This window comes from Planococcus citri, chromosome 5 (assembly GCF_950023065.1).
Source record: "Planococcus citri chromosome 5, ihPlaCitr1.1, whole genome shotgun sequence".
In the NCBI taxonomy this organism is placed as follows: Eukaryota; Metazoa; Arthropoda; class Insecta; order Hemiptera; family Pseudococcidae; genus Planococcus; species Planococcus citri.
Window position 1 is genome coordinate 12,702,680 of NC_088681.1, and position 17,677 is coordinate 12,720,356.

Below are 17,677 nucleotides of genomic sequence, written 5' to 3' on the forward strand. Positions count from 1 at the left end.
CGAAATAACTGATTTTAGTGAATTATTCACGAACGAATTGAATAATGTTTGGTTGATCAAATCAATTGAATACAAACTGATTGATTTTCAAGTGAATCATTCGCGAACGAGATAATTGATTTGTAGTGAATCACTTACAAACGAATTGATTAATTGTTAGTGAATCATTCGGGAACAAAATGATGAATTGTTGGTGAATCATTCGCGAACGAAATAATTGATTTTAGTAAATTATTAACGAACGAATTGATCAATTGTTGGTGAATCATTCGCGAACGAATTGAATAATAATTGGTTGATCAATCGAACACAAATTGATTGATTTCCAAGTGAATCATTCGCGAACGAGATAATAGATTAGTGGTGAATCATTTACGAACGAATTGATTAATTGCTAGTGAATCATTCGCGAACGATTTGGATAATTTTTGGTGAATCATTCGCGAACAATTGAATAATTTTTGGTGGATCATTCGCGAAAAAATTGATCAATTGTTGGTGAATCATTCGCGAACGAACTGAATAATGCTTGGTTGATCAATCGGACACAAATTGATTGATTTCTAAGTGAATCATTCGCGAACGAATTGATTAATTATTGATGAATCATTCGCAAACGAACTGAATAATGTTTGGTTGATCAATCGAACACAAATTGATTCATTTCCAAGTGAATCATTCGCGAACGATTTGAATAATTGTTGGTGAATCGTTCGTAAACAAATTTATCAACTGTTGATGAATCATTCGTGAACAATTGTTGGTGAATCATTCGCGAACGAATTGAATGATTGTTGGTGAATCATTCACGAACGAATAGAATAATTTTTGGTGAATCGTTCGCAAACAAATTTATCAACTTTTGATGAATCATTCGTGAACAATTGTTGGTGAATCATTTGCGAACAAATTGAATAATTGTTGGTGAATCATTCCCGAGCAATTGAATAATTTTTGATAAACCATTCGCGAACGAATTGATTCGTATAAGTGACTCGTTCGCAAACGCGAATCGATTCATTCGATTAATTTTTGGCGAAATCATTCGCGAACAAATACTACTGCCCATTTTATCAAGACATTGAAAAAAATTTGATAAGTTTTTGGCCAATTTTCTAGATATTTCTCACATTTCGTTCCCAAATTGATTTTTGGAGAATTTTCGATAATTCCAAATTGACCATTATCGACGATTTATGCGAAAATACATCACGGAAATTAGTCCATAAAACCAATAATAGGTATAAAGTCCTTCAAACAAAATTTCACAATTTCGAAAAATTACGGGGTCTTGAAGCTTTTTTAAATGACGAGGAAATGAAGGGGGTCAATATCTGTCTAGAAATCTGCTCAAATCACGATAAGCTCGATAAACAGGTCAAAAATAAACCACAACTCTGTTCTCATCTACCGAAATTGAGAAAATCACACTTTCAAACAAAAAAAAGATACCGCTATTTGTAAAAATTTCAAAAATTTTCCCTACCCATCGAAAATTTCTGATTTTTGAATTTTTTGCCTTACTCGAAGCGTCCGCCTGAAAATCTAATTCGATTTTTGGCTTTTCAAATTAATTTTTGCACCATCCGGGAAAATTTTGAAAATCTGAAAAACTTGGAAATTTGAAAAAACCAAAACTATTACGAATAAGTATATTTTTTTTCAAATTTTGATTTCTTAAAGAATATTTACTTCACAAACTTCAATTTCACCATTTTCGATAATTTTCGTTTTTTCAAGGCTCGAAAGTTGCCATACTCGTAAATCACTTTCAAGAAAGTTTGACGAAAAATCTCTGAAAAATTGGATTTTTGGTTGGAGCAGCATGAAAGTCTAAAAAGAGCCATGAAATTGAATTTTCCGCCGTTTTACATTTTTTCAATCCTTCATGGAGAAATTTGAAAATAATAAATGCTTCGAAATCTTATTCGAATTTCCAGCAATTGACTGTAAGTGGTGGAATTAGATTTTTGCAAGAGTTCGATCCAAGGCCGAAAATAAATTCTCACTAATTTTACAAAAAAAAAAATAATGACGAAGTAATGAGATTAGAATTTTCGAAAAGTTCTCAAAAATTGACCAATAAATCCGATCAGGTACCTAACTAAAATTCAAGTTCTGAGGATCTCAGAATTGCGTTTGTTCCAAAAAATGTAAATTTTCATTAAAAAAATTGAATTTAAAAAAAAAACAAAATGTTGAACTTAATAATATAGAAGCTTGAATTTGAAGTGTAGGTTTTTGTCAGAGGGGAAGGCAGGTGCATAAAAAGTAGAAAATTATCGTAAAAAAAATCAATTTGATCGTACTATGTACAGTACATCTATCTAATTTGGATAACTCCAAAAAAAAAAAAAAAAAAAAAACAGATTTGAAGAGGCTAAGTAAATTAAAATGTAAACACATCATATTTTTTTATCTGCATCAATCAACTCGAGTAAGTACATAAATACATTTAAGATTAAGCACGAGTTGAAATAAGAAAACTGACGCTAATTTACTTCAAAATCTCATTATTCAAATCATTAAATATAAATACGCTGATAAAGATCATAATTAATTTATCAATTCAAAAATCTGTGTGCAAGTACATACGATTTGGATACTAATTTTTGTACTTCAGTTTCATTTGTATACCGTGCCTTTTACTCAACAAAATTTCATAGTGACCTGTACTTCTTCTTTTCTTTTAGACTGCCTAATTAAATTTTGAAGCAAACATGAATCTTTTCTACATTATTTGGACAGTAATTCTCGCTTCCAACTGCAATAGTCAAGTAAGTATTTTTATAAATTCAAACAAGCACGCATGTTTCAAAGCTTGAAAAATGAATGAGTTGCCTATACAGTGTGAAATTCGTTTTTTCTTTAAAATCCATCTCGCCTTTATTTCAAATTGTTTCGAAAGTAGTATCAATTGATTCAGAACGTCAACTGAATGCAGTAGAAAAGTCTCAAATTCGTCAGGAATCAAAAATCAACTTCAGCAGCTCTAATTATTTGATTCTGAGGTGTGAAGGACGCATTCTTTCATTGAGCTAAATTTTAATTCGAAAGAGGTTAACGTTGATTAGTTTTAAGTAGATACTTATTCCTTTTAACGTTTTCAGAATATACAAATAAAGTAAGATGCAGCCTATAGGTGTAAATTTCATTTCGAAAAATTGATTTTTTTTCCAGGATAATCCCTCGAATCTTAGTTCAAATATTATGCCTGAAGGTGCGATTCATTTCGATACGTTTTTGTACGTTCCGTCTAGAGAAGCAAACTACATTTGGACTATTCATAATTTCACTGCTAACGAGGCAGAAAATACTTCCGGTTATGAAATTAGATCACCCAATTTCCGCGCGCCCGCGCCTACAATTGAACAATGGGATTTGCAGTTGATGATTACACCAAACCTGAAGGTTTGTGAAGGAAATAAAACGATTCGTCTGCGTGGACATATAGAAGGCTACGGTAAATTCAATCGAGGGTTCGCAGATATGAATATTTCATTTATAAATAATAAAAAAGAAAGGTTACTAACAGTAAATGGACGCATCGAGATCCGTTTCGGGAACTACCAGTACCTGAGGGATGTTTGCATGAAAGATGATTTCTTCAGAAATCAAGTACTACAAAACGACACATTAACGCTGTTAATCAACATTAGATGGACAGATCCACTTTCACACAAGGCAATTCAACGACATAATGTTTCTTTACCGGCGTCAACGAGTACATCCAAGACTACCACGAAGTCTAAGTCAGTGTTGGCAGCGTTCCTTGCGTTCTTCGGGAAAGAATGGATCACCCAAAAAACATAGATATGAGGAAAAAAAAATCAAATCTGCGAATTCTTGCTTCATTCAATCATCCTAAGCAGTTTGGGAACCAATAAATAAACAAAGACATCTCACTATATTCCAGCTTTTATTTTTACCCCTGGCTTATATCTCTTTGCTTTCTAATGCTATGTATTTTTAAATATACAGACTTTAACTGATCGAAAGTTTCAATCTATCACAATACAAACAATCACAAAAAAAAAAAATGTTCAAAAGTGAATTTGTAAATTTCTTCAACAATTTTTTCAATTCTTCACTATCTCAAAGAAATTTAAAATACGTAAATTCGTGAATTTTTTCAAAAATTATTTTTAAAAAAATGTTCAATTCTTCACTATTTTGGAAACATTCAAAAAATAAATTCAAAAATTTCATACGCTAAAAATTATATAAAACTCGGGCGGAAATAAGAAATTTCAATATAATTTCAAGGAGAAATTCTCATCAAATTTTCAGAGGGGCTGAGGAAGGAGGGGTAGAATGAATTGGACTGAAAGAACAAGATCACATTCGAGTAAGTATTGCGATAAATGAAATCTCGAGATGTCCTCCTCCGATTTGAACGGAACCACTGGAACTAGGATTTTCAAAAAGAGCATGATTTTGAAATTATTGCTATCTATTATTAAAATTCCAGCTGCCCAAATTAATTTTTCAAGTTCTGAAAATCCAAAATTGAATACTTTTGACGATTTGTGTTGAAAAAAAAAACTCAAGAACCTACTTATGGTAAAAATTAATTTAGAACATAATATCAATTGTTTTTAATTTCTCCAAAAGGAGCAAACAAAAATTTTGGCAGCTACAAATTGGATAGATATTTTATTAGGTTATGGGTACCAGACGTGTTACACTGTGCTTTTTGAGATGAAACGCTAATCAAGATGTATTTCGTTTGTAGCTTTATCTGAATTTGCATTCAAAGGTTCATGTGAGGTTGTATTATTCAAAAATTAGATCACAGTACTTCGCTGTTGACATCTAATCTTGTGTTATCATTCAACATACAGATTGTGGATGGCAGTTGTGAGCTGTTGATATCCATATTCGCCGAATTGTCATCATGGATTTGATCAAGTGTATAAAGCCAATGTCCAATTCCAGTGATTGGCTGTCCTGGAAAGACAAAGTGCTCGGCGTACTCGCTTTGTTTAATGTCGTGGACATTGTCGAGGGTAAATCAACCTGCCCAGAAGAACCAAAATGGACACATAAAGCCGAAGATGCCACCAAAATTTGTAAGTCGATTGCAACATGGCAAAAAGCTTCACATCAAGTGAAGATAATCATTTTCTCAAACAATTTCCCAAGAGCTACACAGTGTCAGTCGCATTGCTGGTAGGCTCTCCGCATGTGAAGCATGGTTAGTGCTCACAAAAGAATTCAACAACGAGGCTGAAGATCAATTATTCCGCGAGTGCCTCAATTTCTTCAGCACCAAGTGGAATGATTACAAAGATCCGCCCTCTGTTGTTGCGAGAATTAAAAATCAACATCGAGAATTTCGAGCTGGTCTAGAAAATCGCAAAATTGAGACATTTGATAATCTGTTGGAATTGTTAGAGGAGAAGGTACAAATATGGACCCCCTCTAGCTTTTTGGATTTAAAGTAAATTTGAAATTTAGAAAAGTGACATAAAATGGTACAAATATGGACTCTGGTACAAATATGGACCCCCTCAAAAAATGAATAAAAATTTCAGAAAATTGAACAAAAATTTATTTAATGATGTTTTTTGATGCTTTGGACTTGTCTTCTGTATTATTAACACTTTTCTAGGTATTCTAAAAACCATTGAATCAAAATTAGATGTAAAAAATTTAGGGGTCCATATTTATACCCATGCAAAAAATTGGCCAAGTTTCTGAAAAATGAAAAAATCATGGTTCCATTTTCGACACTTTGGACTTGTCTTCTTTGTTAATAACACTTTTCTCGACATTCTGAAAAATATTGAATCAAAATTAGGTAAAAAAATTTAGGGGTCCATACTTATACCCATGAAAAAAATTGGTGCAGTTTATGAAAAATGAAAAAAATTATGAAAATCAGTTGAAGTACAGACAAATATGAAAGTATATTTTGAAAGTAAACATTGTAAGCTACTTACTTCGCTAATAATTTTTTTTCCAAACTTTATTTGAAGTTGATGAATTACCAAATGAAAAACTTGTAAAATTTTCCATTGGCAAGAAAATAATGCGCAAGAAAAAACAAATGCTGATGAGAGACACCCAAGTTTGCATGGATCCAAAATAAGTACATGGATCATCGATACTACACTACTAGTATAATTTTTAGTACCCAGCATGACCGTAGCGCTAGTGGTTGTACACTAAACCATGGGGGGTCCATATTTGTACCTGGGTCCATAATTGTACCTTCTCCTCTATTCATTTCAAAAGTTTTACACATTCTTCCAAGTCGTTTCAAATCATTCAAATCGAGCTACCTTCTTCAAAAGTCACAGGCTGATAAGTCTCTAAGTGATCTGTCTGATTCACTTATCATGCACAGGCATAACGTCGCACCAACTTTCCAGGAGGATACCTCAAGTATGCTTTTTTGACCATTCTTATTCTACGAAAAATAAGAATACCTACTTAATCAAAAATATTGTTGATCAAAAAAACACACTCGATAAGTTAGTTTGTCTGATCTCTGAAACTTGGCTGAAATGTCAATGTAAACTCGTTGAGCATGTCATCGAGAGTGAACCATCAATCAATTTTCATCAGCCCAAATCAATTTAGGTGTTATCTGTAGAAATTTGAAAACTCTAAAGAAATCATATAATTTCGCTGGAGGTTCCAGAATGGCTTTAAATGATGAAACGTGGACTCGAGGGTATGGTAATTAGACAAGATACTTACAGCCAATTTTGCAAATTCCAAAATTTTTCCAGCGCACCAATGGGAGCTCCCATTTAAAATACTGAAAGAATTTCTATAGATATACCATTTGATGCTTATTTGAAATATGTAGGTATACAATTTTCAAGATGGTATCTTTTAATGGAGAGGGAGCATTCTCTCCTCAAAAGAAGGAAGGTCATTTTGGCCATTTTCGTGCCCCTCGCTACTTCGAGACTTGGATGGCCTTTTCTCATAGGGGATGGTCCCTATTATTATTATCAGGTGATATTTTCCCAGGGGAACTCATAGGGGGGCTGTGGGGTGGCCCCAAAATCGAAAATTTCAAAAAATTTTAGAACCACTGCTTGAAAATGTAAAAAATTAAAAGTAGCGAATATATGTTGCTTCAAGGGTAAGCAATGCGGCACGTAACGCTTTTTTCATTTTTGACCTTTTTGGGGGTTGCGGTGGGGGTATTTCTATTTTTGAAAATTTTGGAACCCCCTTTTTTGACCCTTCCCGTCGAGCCACTCTAATGCCCTTTTCATGGTTTATTGCTACTAGTAGTAAGTTCAATTGATATCATTTGCAACCCCCTCATCAACTTGGCTCATATCGAAAAATTCAATTTGTGACTTTTTTTTGAGGTCCATATTTTGGGAAACCATGAAAAGCTATCGAGGTCCGGTTTGCGGCAAATATGTTGCATTTTACTTCTTAATCGACTGGCATGCTTGAATTTTTATTTCAAGTCAATTTTTGACCTCATTGTTGCAGATTACTTTTGGGGGTGGCGAACTTTGAGAACCCCTGAAAAAAGTGAAGCATGGATTTTTTCTTCCCGAAAAAGGCCCTTTTTTCGCTATTATGAGCAAGGGAGGGGGTGTGGGGGGGGGAATTTTTTGCCTCCGACATTTTTTTTAATGGTACTCAACAATGTTTCATCAAAATTTCAGAAATCCGAGGACAGGAGCATTTCACCTATTTTACCCAGGAATACCCTTTCAGCTATCTTGATGTAAGCACAAATACTTCTGCGCATGTAGTTTTACGATCACGCGGTGTAAATGAATTTTCAATTACACAATTCTGAGGTAAGATTTCACGCTGAACAACTTGGTGCTCTTCGCGCGATTTCCGCCATTTGTCCATATTTTCGGAGAAAAACGCAAAAAACGTGGTTTTTTGAGAGTTTTTTGAGCTTTTGAGCTTGACCCACCACTCCAAATGGCCGGGTGATGATTTCTATAGAAAGTAGACCTAATGATACATATTTGACGAAAAAATCGTTTTGGTATGTTTTTTCGTTCCGGAGTAATGTCGATTTAAAGTTTTCTTTTGTCCCCCCTTCTCCCCCCATGTGATGAAAATTTTTGAAAAAATTCAGGGATGTACGCCCATGTATCCTCTAACTATATTCGTTTACAGAATCAATTTATCTTAATTACGCGCTGATACAGAATTTTTCTCCTGAAAAAACGCGTTTTTTGGCCCCCCTGGCTGAGGGGGGTGGGGTGGGAAGCAGGCTATGGGCCCAAAATTATTTTTTGGGGGTACTAAACATACCCTGTGAGTTTCAATCGAAATCTGAGGTTAAGGGCATTTTGCTTATCTTATCCGGGGGTACCCTTTCCATCCAACTAATATTTCACCAGACCCTTTATCGCGAAATGCTTAAAAATCCATTAGCACAAAAAATTTTCAGTAAATGAAAATTCTGAATGTTGAAATTTATACAAGCACAAAAAATATGCGGCCAAAATGATACATGGCTGAAAATTAAAGAGCTAATTGGGATGTTTTTAACTGGATAAACACGCGGATATATTTATTAAATTTGATTAGGGTTTGATACAGAGTCATTGCCTAATTACGGAAGTTGAAGCTTATAATTACCACGAATGATATTTCAAAGCTTCACTCGAATTACAAGTACATATTTAGATAAAGAGTTATGTTCCTCAAATCTCTACGGGTTTCAATTTTAGTTTTCATTTAATAGACCTCAAGTTCACGATTCCGATAAATATCTGAGCAATATTTTTTGGTACATCTAGGTACTTACTTTCAATTGAAAAAAAAAAACAAACACAAAACAATATTATTCTGATTTCTTTTTTTCTTCTGTTAAAATAAACATGAATCCTTTCTATCTCACTTGGATGGTATTTTTCACCCTCTATTGCAGTAGTCAAGTAAGTACGTTTAATTCATATATGTACCTTTTTACTTTATGTATCAACGAAGACGGGTGCTCCATTACCTATTTCATGAACCACACAATATCGTATCCTATTTTTGAAAATGTAAATTTCTTTCAGAGTGAACCCTTGGAGCATACTTCCAATACTGATTGTGGTCATAGAATTCGGTGCAATTCGCATCCTCAAGTTCACGAAATAAACTATATATGGACGATTCATCAGTTCAGTCGTTACGAGGCATTCAACACTAGTGAGATTTTATCGCCCAAGTTACACGCACCCACAACTTATAGATACGAATGGGATGTCGCAGTCGTACCTAATTACATTCACAAGGGAGATGAAACGATCGCTGTATATGTTTATTTATCCAGCGGAAGCGTAATCGATGAAGCGGTTGCAAACTCGAACGTTTCAATCATAAATCACAACGAAGAAACGCTATTTTACAGAAGTATGACAAAAATAAAGCACATAGTGGCCATCGGAGGAGAGGGCGGATGGGGGGACTATTGCAAAAAAGACGACTTTTTCAGGCATCATTTACTGCAAAATGACACATTAACACTGCTAATCAACATACAATGGTTTTCTCAATCTTGCAATAACGTTTCCCACGAACGCAATCCATCGCCGACTCCCATGGTACACGAAACCACCACTATCCAACTCAATCATTCAGCTAACAACTTTGAATCGTTGCTCGAAAATTCAAAATTCGCAGACGTCGTACTGACTATTAATGGAAGCACTTATCCAGCTCATAAAGCTATTTTAGCCGCACGCAGTCCAGTTTTCGCCGCCATGCTTGAGCGTAATAATTCGAAAAATAAAAAAATTCGAATTCACGTCACACGCATGAATGAAGAAGTTCTCCGCGCAATGCTGCAATATATTTATACCGGAAGCTGTGCAAGTTTACGTTTACGCAAACTAGCGGATAAATTGTTCGTAGCTGCTGCCAAATATGGTTTGGACGGATTGAAAAAGATTTGCGAACAAACGCTCTGTGTGACTCTGTCGACTAAGAATGCGGTTAAAATGTTGATATTTGCGGAAAAACATCACGCCAACGAGTTGAAATTCAAAGCAACACAATTTATAGCAAATAGATCTGCTCGAAAGTTGAATACAACAGGCTAAAAAATTTAGATTTAATCGAATGATCCAGCTAGTTGATATATGAGCTAGCCAATATCTCATAAATCGTTAATCCGCATACAAATCATAATCAATTAACTTGCATTACTTGTAAATCCGTCGATTACACTTTGGTATTTCAAAATAAAGGCATACTGAATGGAAACGATTTACAATTTAATGATTTCCTTGGATTATTCCAGAGTCGTGGCAACATTATACGGATGTTAACGCTTAATTACAACAATTTGATGATAATTTCAAAACTACATTAAAATTATAAGAATTTAGATAAGATTTACTTTCATTTCACAGACCTCTAGCTTATGATTCTGATAAAAACTCCAGATTTTGATACATCATTTTTCTTAGTTCATACTAAAAAATGACTTCATTGCGATAGATGGTTTCTTTTTTTTGTTCAGTTAGTTAAAACAAAAGACAAAAAACATGAATTCTATTTACATTATTTGGATAATATTTGTGGCTTCCTACTGCAGCGGTCAAGTAAGTACATATTACTATATTTTTATAAATTCATCCAGACACAGAAAACAACATTTTTTATTTTTTTGATCCACCATGAGGAAATTAGATACCTACCTAATCAAGTTTCGAGTTTTTCGGCAGCCTGCAGCAGAATCCTCGGTTAATCCACTAACAGGGAAACCTTGAGAAGTCACGACTCGACTCAATTTTCAATTTTTCCTAATGTATTCTGAAAATTTTTAAAATTCTGGAGAAATCAAAAACCACGCTGAAGGTTTCAGAATGGCTCAAAACGTGAAACGTAAACTCGGAGAGTTGGTCAAAAACATTTACATTGAACAAAAATGTTTCAAATTTATTAATTTTTTCGTCCTGTCTTTGACCCAAAAAAAGCTCAATTATGGAAGTTACGGGAAAAATCAAATAAAAAGTTATCCAGCACTTGCTAGTGTGTTTCAAATGTAAATTCTTTAATTTATTTGAAAAAATATGCATAAACACCTTTCTCAGGGGTGCCTAAAATGGGGTTCTCCAAAAATAGGGTTCAAAATATTACGAATAGGTATATACAGGGAGAATAATTAAACTTTATCATCTATATTATAATTGAATATTATATAAACCTCAAAACGTTACGTTTGGCGCAAACCGCAGGTTTCTATTTTCCAGGGGTTCCCAAAATATCGAAATTACGAAAAATTGGAAAATTGGATTTTTTAGTAGGTCGTCGTCGTCGTAGTCGCGCTCCTTTACAGGAGATAGCGTATATGTCCATCTATATTAGACGGTATCTAGCGTATCTGATCGTTTCTTTCAGGGTCTTACAGGGAGAGTTGGCTGGTGAGTTTGTTGTTAACAGCTCCGATCGTTTCCTCCCTCTCGTCGATCTTCCTTGGATTTTCCCCTGTACCGCTAGCATGAAAATACCGTTTTCTCGTATTTTATGAGCTAAATACTTTAGCTTTCTAGTTTTGATATCTTCAACTACGACTTTCCGCTCCTCTCCCATTCTTGCTAATACTTCCTTGTTGGTAATGAAGTCCTTCCATGAGATTCGTAGTAGCCTTCGATAGCACCACATCTCAAAAGCGGATACTTTGTTCTCGCATTCTGCACTCATGGTCCATGTCTCGCAAGAATATTTCAGAACAGTCCATACGTAGCATCGCATAATTCTCTTCCTCAGATCTATACTCATCGTTCAATTTCCCAGCACATTGGCAAGGTTGTTGAAAGCGGTCTTTGCCATTCCAATCCGTGATTTAATTTCTTTATGATCTCTACCATCGTTGTTTATCAGCGCTACAAGGTACCTGATTTGCTTTACATTTTCAATTTCTTGTGATCTGATGTTGATTTTGACCTCTTTATCATCTCCTTTCGTAAATCTCTTCACCTTGGTCTTGCCTGCATTTATTTTCATTTCATATTTTAATCCAGCACTGTTGATTTGGTTGATCATTTTCTGCATCTGCGCCTCTGTCTCAGCAAGGATCACTTTGTCGTCTGCATAACTTATTTCATTTATTCTCTTGCCGTTGATCTTGAATCCCATTTGTTCGATTCACGCTTCTCTCATTATTTCTTCTGCATACACGTTGAACAACCTCGGTGAGAGGGGGCATCCTTGCCTCACACCTCTCTTTATTCCACATCCGTTCTCCGAGTACTCAGTTCCAATCTTGATGTTAGCGCTTTGCTCCCAGTACAGGTTCTTGCTTACTTGCAGGTCTTTGTTATCGATATTGTATTTTCCCAGGATCTCCAACATCTTCTCATGGTTGACACGATCAAATGCTTTTTCATAATTGACAAAGCAAGCAATGATTTCCCTATTTGCATTCAGTGCTCTTTGAATGATCACTTTCAGCAGGGCAATTGCATCTCTCGTCCCTTTTTTTTGCTACAAAGCCATATTGTGTTTCACTTAGATTTTCATCTATCTTCCTTTCAATTCTGGCATTTATGATGGGGAGTAGTAGCTTCAGTGTGTGGCTCATCAGTGTGATGGTTCTATATTCAGAGCATTTTTGCGAGTTGTTCTTTTTTGGTATTGGTACAAAATTTACTGCTTTGAAGTCCTTAGGCAGAGTGCCTTCATTGTATATTTTGTTTTTTATTTTCAGCAGCTCCTTTTCATACTCTGGTGTTAAATGTTTGATCAAGTCTGCTGGTATGAGATCTTCCCTCACTGCTTTGTGGCTTCTGGCTCGCTTCACAGCATTCCTCAGCTCCCATATTTCAATTCGTGGTGCCTCTTCTGTGGATGAAACTGCAATTTGAGCCGGACGTGTATCATCTCCATACAATTCTTGTATGTAGCTGATGCAGACCTCTTCAGTTTCTTGATTGTTAACACAGTACTTTCCGTCTTTTCCTCGCATATATGCTATTCCACTTCTCCTTTTCTTGTGGGTGGCCATCATCTGCTTCACTTTGGTATGCATTTCTCTAGAGTTGTGTCTTTTCTCCAGCTCTTCTATTTCTTGGCACTTCTCCTCATACCACTTGTTTTTGGCCATTCTGCACATTCCCATGATCTGATTATTTATCACTGTGTATTCGTTACTTGGTCTGTTTGCTTGTCTTCGTTCTTCCATCATCCATCAGATCCAGTATCTCTTGAGTCATCCATGGTTTGTGTTTTCTTCTTCCTTTGAATGGAATAGACTTTTCTGCTGCTGTTTTAACCTTTCGCTTCCATGTTTGCCACTTTTCCTCGATACCTTGTTCTTCTTCCAACCTGTCTTCCTTTTGCTTTTCCAGTTCTTCTTGGAATTTCTTTTGAACTTCTTTTGATTTGATTTTTGCAATGTCAAGTTGTTGGTATTGTTCTTTGCTCTTCTTCTGGCTCTTCAAGACTAGCTGGCATTTTGCAGCCAGTAGTTTGTGGTCAGAGTTGCAGTCAGCACCAGGATATGTGTGACAGTTCTTCACTGTGTTCCTGAATCTTCTTTTTACAAGTATATAGTCTATCTGGTTTCTGACTCGATCTCCAGGACTGACCCATGTGTATAATCTTCTTTCATGCTGCTTGAACCAGGTATTGCATATCGCACCTCGGGAGTAATAAGGTGACATCTCAAAAAAGTGAAATTTTACAGGAGAGTGATTTTCTTTTTTTTTAAAACTTGTTTCATTATTTTTATCAACTTATAATTAATTGTGAGGAATGAATAGCACCTCATTTTAAAGATCTGGTATCCTACCTTCATTTAGCATAAGAACACTTTGAAAAATAAAATCTTAAAGAGGAAATATTTCAATGTTTGGAAAACATTTTGAGTTAGCACCTTTCATTAAAGTTGATGTGGAGGCGAAAAGAAGCGTCCAAATAAAATTTCATGATAGCAAAGTTGTAGAGAATTAAATTTCAAATCGACATAATGTCGTTAGTTTTTTTCTAGAGTGCTTAGTTTTTGAGTTTTTCTCAAAAAACTAAAATTTCATTACATGTGCAAATTCATTTTTCTGAAAAGTGATCAATTTAAAAAATTTTTTCCATTTGGTACAAACCAATAAAAAATGCACTCCTTGTGACTATTTTTAACTAACAAACATTCAAAACAATCAAAACTGTTTGTTAACACTTGGTATGTACGAAATTTGCTCAAAAAAGGTGGAGTTTTTTGAGATGTCACCTTATAACTCCGAACAACTTGCAATGTTGTTGGGATTTTGAGTTAGACCATTTGGGTTTTTTTCATGATCTAGATAATGTACCCAACTCAAAGTGTTATTTTTGGTTGAGGGGGGTCATACAAGCCCCAAAAATGCAAAAACATCAAAATCAATTTTTTTTGAGATGTCACCTTATTACTCCCGAGGTGCGATATTAGGTACTAGATCGTGTTTTTCAGCAAACTCTACGAGTATTTCACCTCTTTCATTCTGCTCTCCAAGCGCGTATCTCCCTGCAACTTGGCTGCCATATTTTCGATTTTTGGCGAATTTTTAAAGATTTAAAATTTACTGTTTATTTGGTGATTAGGTTTTTGAAAGAAAAAAAAAATGCAAGTACCTATTCATCAAACTAGTATCAACTTACCCAAAATGAAATTCGCCATTTTTAGACATTCTGAAACGCTCTAGAGTTATTTTCGATGTTTCCAAAATTCTGAAAGTTTTCTTTATAATACGTGAAAATCAATTTTGAAACACCCATAACGAAATTTCAGTAGCCCAAATTAAACTCTTCAAGTCTTTTGAAGAAATTTTCAAATTCCGGAGAAATCGAAAATCGCGCAGAAATCTCCAGAATGGCTCGAGATGATGAAATTCGGTTTCGGGGGAGGGGGTGTTCGTAAACACATGTAATCATTCGTTAAAATTTCAAGAATTTCCCTTAGAACAGATCATTTTTGATTTTTTGGGATAATTTTTCCCCTGCCAATATTAAGATCAGAAAAACGCACTCAATGTCTGCCTGGAGAGCTCTTTAAATAGATTGAGAAAATTTTTCCAAAACGTATTCTGAAAAATTTTTAAATTCTGGAGAAATCAAAAACCACGCTGGAGGTTCCAGAATGGCTCAAAAGGTGAAACGTGAACTCGGAGAGTTGGTCAAAAACATTTCGATTGAACAAAAATGTTTCGAATTTATAAATTTTTTCATTGTGTCTTTGACCAAAAAAAACTCAATTATGAAAGTTACGGAAAAAATCAAATAAAAAGTTATCGAGCACTTGCTAGTGTGTTTCAAATGTAAATTCTTTAATTTACTTGAAAAAATATGCGTAAACATCTTTCTCAGGGGTGCCTAAAATGCGATTTTCCAAAAATAGGGTTCAAAATTACGAATATACACAGGGGGAATAATTAAACTTTATCATCTTGATAATTGAATATTAGTATATATACTTCAAAACGTTATGTTTGGCGCAAATCGCAGGTTTCTATTTTTCCAGGGGGTTCCCAAAATATCGAAATCACGAAAAATTGGAAAATTGAATTTTTGAGTAGGTACCAGCGGAAAATTATGAGCTCAAAATTTGGTAGGATGGCGGTCTTTAAGATACGAATAAACTGTAAAAAGCTTATAGCGGCGTTCAAAGAGGTAGGTTCAAAATGATAGTTTTACCCCCCCCTCCCCAGATGGGAGAATCGCCTGGAATAACGTTTATCGAGTTCAAACGTATATTTTACGCTAAAAAGGTTTTTAAAACTAATATTCGGTGGTTCCTAAAATCATTTTTTTATTCACAACTTTGAGTTCCTCTGGAGCCCAAAAATGGTCATTTTGGGTTAACGAACAACGAATTCGTATTTGGGATACTTACTCGTACAACAATTTAAGAGTGGTCGAGTGGATAACTGTCTGGTGCCAAAAAATGGCCACATCGAAACTCCTGCTGTAGAATCACACCACACCGCAACCTGCAGGCTCCAGAATGAGTAATAAGGTATTTCAAAAATCGCATTCAGGAGGTTAATTCCAAAGAAGTTACACATATTCGAGTAAATTTCAAAAATTTCCTAACGAACACAAAAATTTAGGGTTTTTTGACTTTTATTCTCATGAAAACGCACTCTAGGTGTCCACATAGAAATCTACTCAATAAAAAAACAGACTTCGAATAAATGAATAAGGTATACAAATAAAGTAAGATGCAGTCTATAGGTGTAAATTTCATTTCGAAAAATTGATTTTTGTTTCAGGATAATCCCTCGAATCTTAGTTCAAATATTAAGCCTGAAGGTGCGATTCATTTCGATACGTTTTTCTACGTTCCGTCTAGAGAAGCAAACTACATTTGGACTATTCATAATTTCACTGCTACTGAGGCACAAAATACTTCCGGTTATGAAATTAGATCACCCAATTTCCGCGCACCTACAATTGAACAATGGGATTTGCAGTTGATGATTATGCCAAACCTGAAGGTTTGTGAAGGAAATAAAACGATTCGTCTGCGTGGACATATAGAAGGCTACGGTAGACGCAGTCCAGGATTCGCAGATTTGAATATTTCATTTATAAATAATAAAGAAGAAAAGTTACTAACAGTAAAAGGACGCATCGAGATCCGTTCCGGGTACTACCAGTACCTGAGGGATGTTCGCATGAAAGATGATTTCTTCAGAAATCAAGTACTACAAAACGACACATTAACGCTGTTAATCAACATTAGATGGACAGATCCACTTTCACACAAGGCAATTCAACGACATAATGTTTCTTTACCGGCTTCAACGAGTACATCCAAGACTACCACGAGGTCAAAGTCGGTGTTGGCAGCGTTCCTTGCGTTCTTCGGGAAAGAATGGATCGCCCAAAAAACATAAGATAATATGAGAAAAAAAATCATCTTGCTTCATTCAATCATCCTACGCAGTTTGGGAACTAATAAATAAGGATAGCGATATCTTATTACATAGGTAGCTTTCATTTTTACCCCTTGCTTGTATCTCTTTGCTTTCAAATGCTATGTTTAAATATACAGACTTTAACTGATCGAAAGTTAAAAAGTTTGAAAATTAATTTGTGAATTTCTTCAAGAATTGTTTCAAAAAAGAGTTTTTCAATTCTACACTATCTCAGAAAAATTCAAAATAAATTCGTGAATTTCTTCAACAATTATTTTTAAAAAGTTGTTCAATTCTTCACTATCCCGGAAAAATTCAAACAATAAATTCAAAAATTTCACATGCAGAAAATTATATAAAACTCGAGTGGAAATAGGAAATTTCCATATCATTTCAATGAGAAATTCTCACCAAATTTTCGGAGGGGCTGAGGAGGGGGGGGGGGAGTAGATTGAATTGGACTGAAAAAACAAGATCACATTCGAGTATTGCAATAAATAATTCTGAATAAGATTTCAATGCGACGATTTGTGTTTAAAAAAAAAAAAAAAAATACTTAAGCATGGTAAAAGTTGATTTAGAACATAATAGGTATCAACTTTTCCGAACCGAATTTCACTATTTCAGCCCATTCTGGAGCATCTAGTGGGGTTTTCGATCCCTTCAAAAGGAGGAGAAATTATTTCGGCATCTGAAAATTGAATTGTGAGTATAACTCTTGACCTGTTTAACTAGTTAATCCTCATTTGGATAGATTTCCACTTTCCAGGCGGATACTTCGAGTATGCTTCTTCGACCATTTTCATTCTACGAAAAATACGAGAAATACACACTCGAGAAGTTGGTTT

General features: G+C 34.8%; 2 protein-coding genes and 2 long non-coding RNA genes across 4 annotated transcripts in view; 3 read left to right on the top strand and 1 right to left on the bottom strand.

Moving 5' to 3' along the window:
- Positions 1-17,677, bottom strand: part of LOC135849375 (uncharacterized) — a 498,164-nt gene that overhangs the window by 162,023 nt on the left and 318,464 nt on the right. The window lies entirely within an intron of this gene.
- LOC135847206 (uncharacterized) lies at positions 2,049-3,992 on the top strand. Its single transcript, XR_010559112.1, has 2 exons — positions 2,049-2,777; positions 3,181-3,992. It is a non-coding gene; the product is annotated as an uncharacterized LOC135847206 (long non-coding RNA).
- On the top strand, positions 8,621-10,289 carry LOC135848471 (speckle-type POZ protein-like). Its single transcript, XM_065368383.1, has 2 exons — positions 8,621-8,885; positions 9,012-10,289. The coding sequence occupies exons 1-2, from the start codon at positions 8,829-8,831 to the stop codon at positions 10,035-10,037; spliced, it is 1,083 nt and encodes a 360-aa protein (XP_065224455.1). The 5' UTR covers positions 8,621-8,828; the 3' UTR covers positions 10,038-10,289.
- On the top strand, positions 10,374-17,040 carry LOC135848472 (uncharacterized). The gene is made up of 2 exons (XM_065368384.1): positions 10,374-10,541; positions 16,182-17,040. Exons 1-2 carry the CDS (start codon positions 10,485-10,487, stop codon positions 16,806-16,808), a joined length of 684 nt encoding a protein of 227 aa, XP_065224456.1. The 5' UTR covers positions 10,374-10,484; the 3' UTR covers positions 16,809-17,040.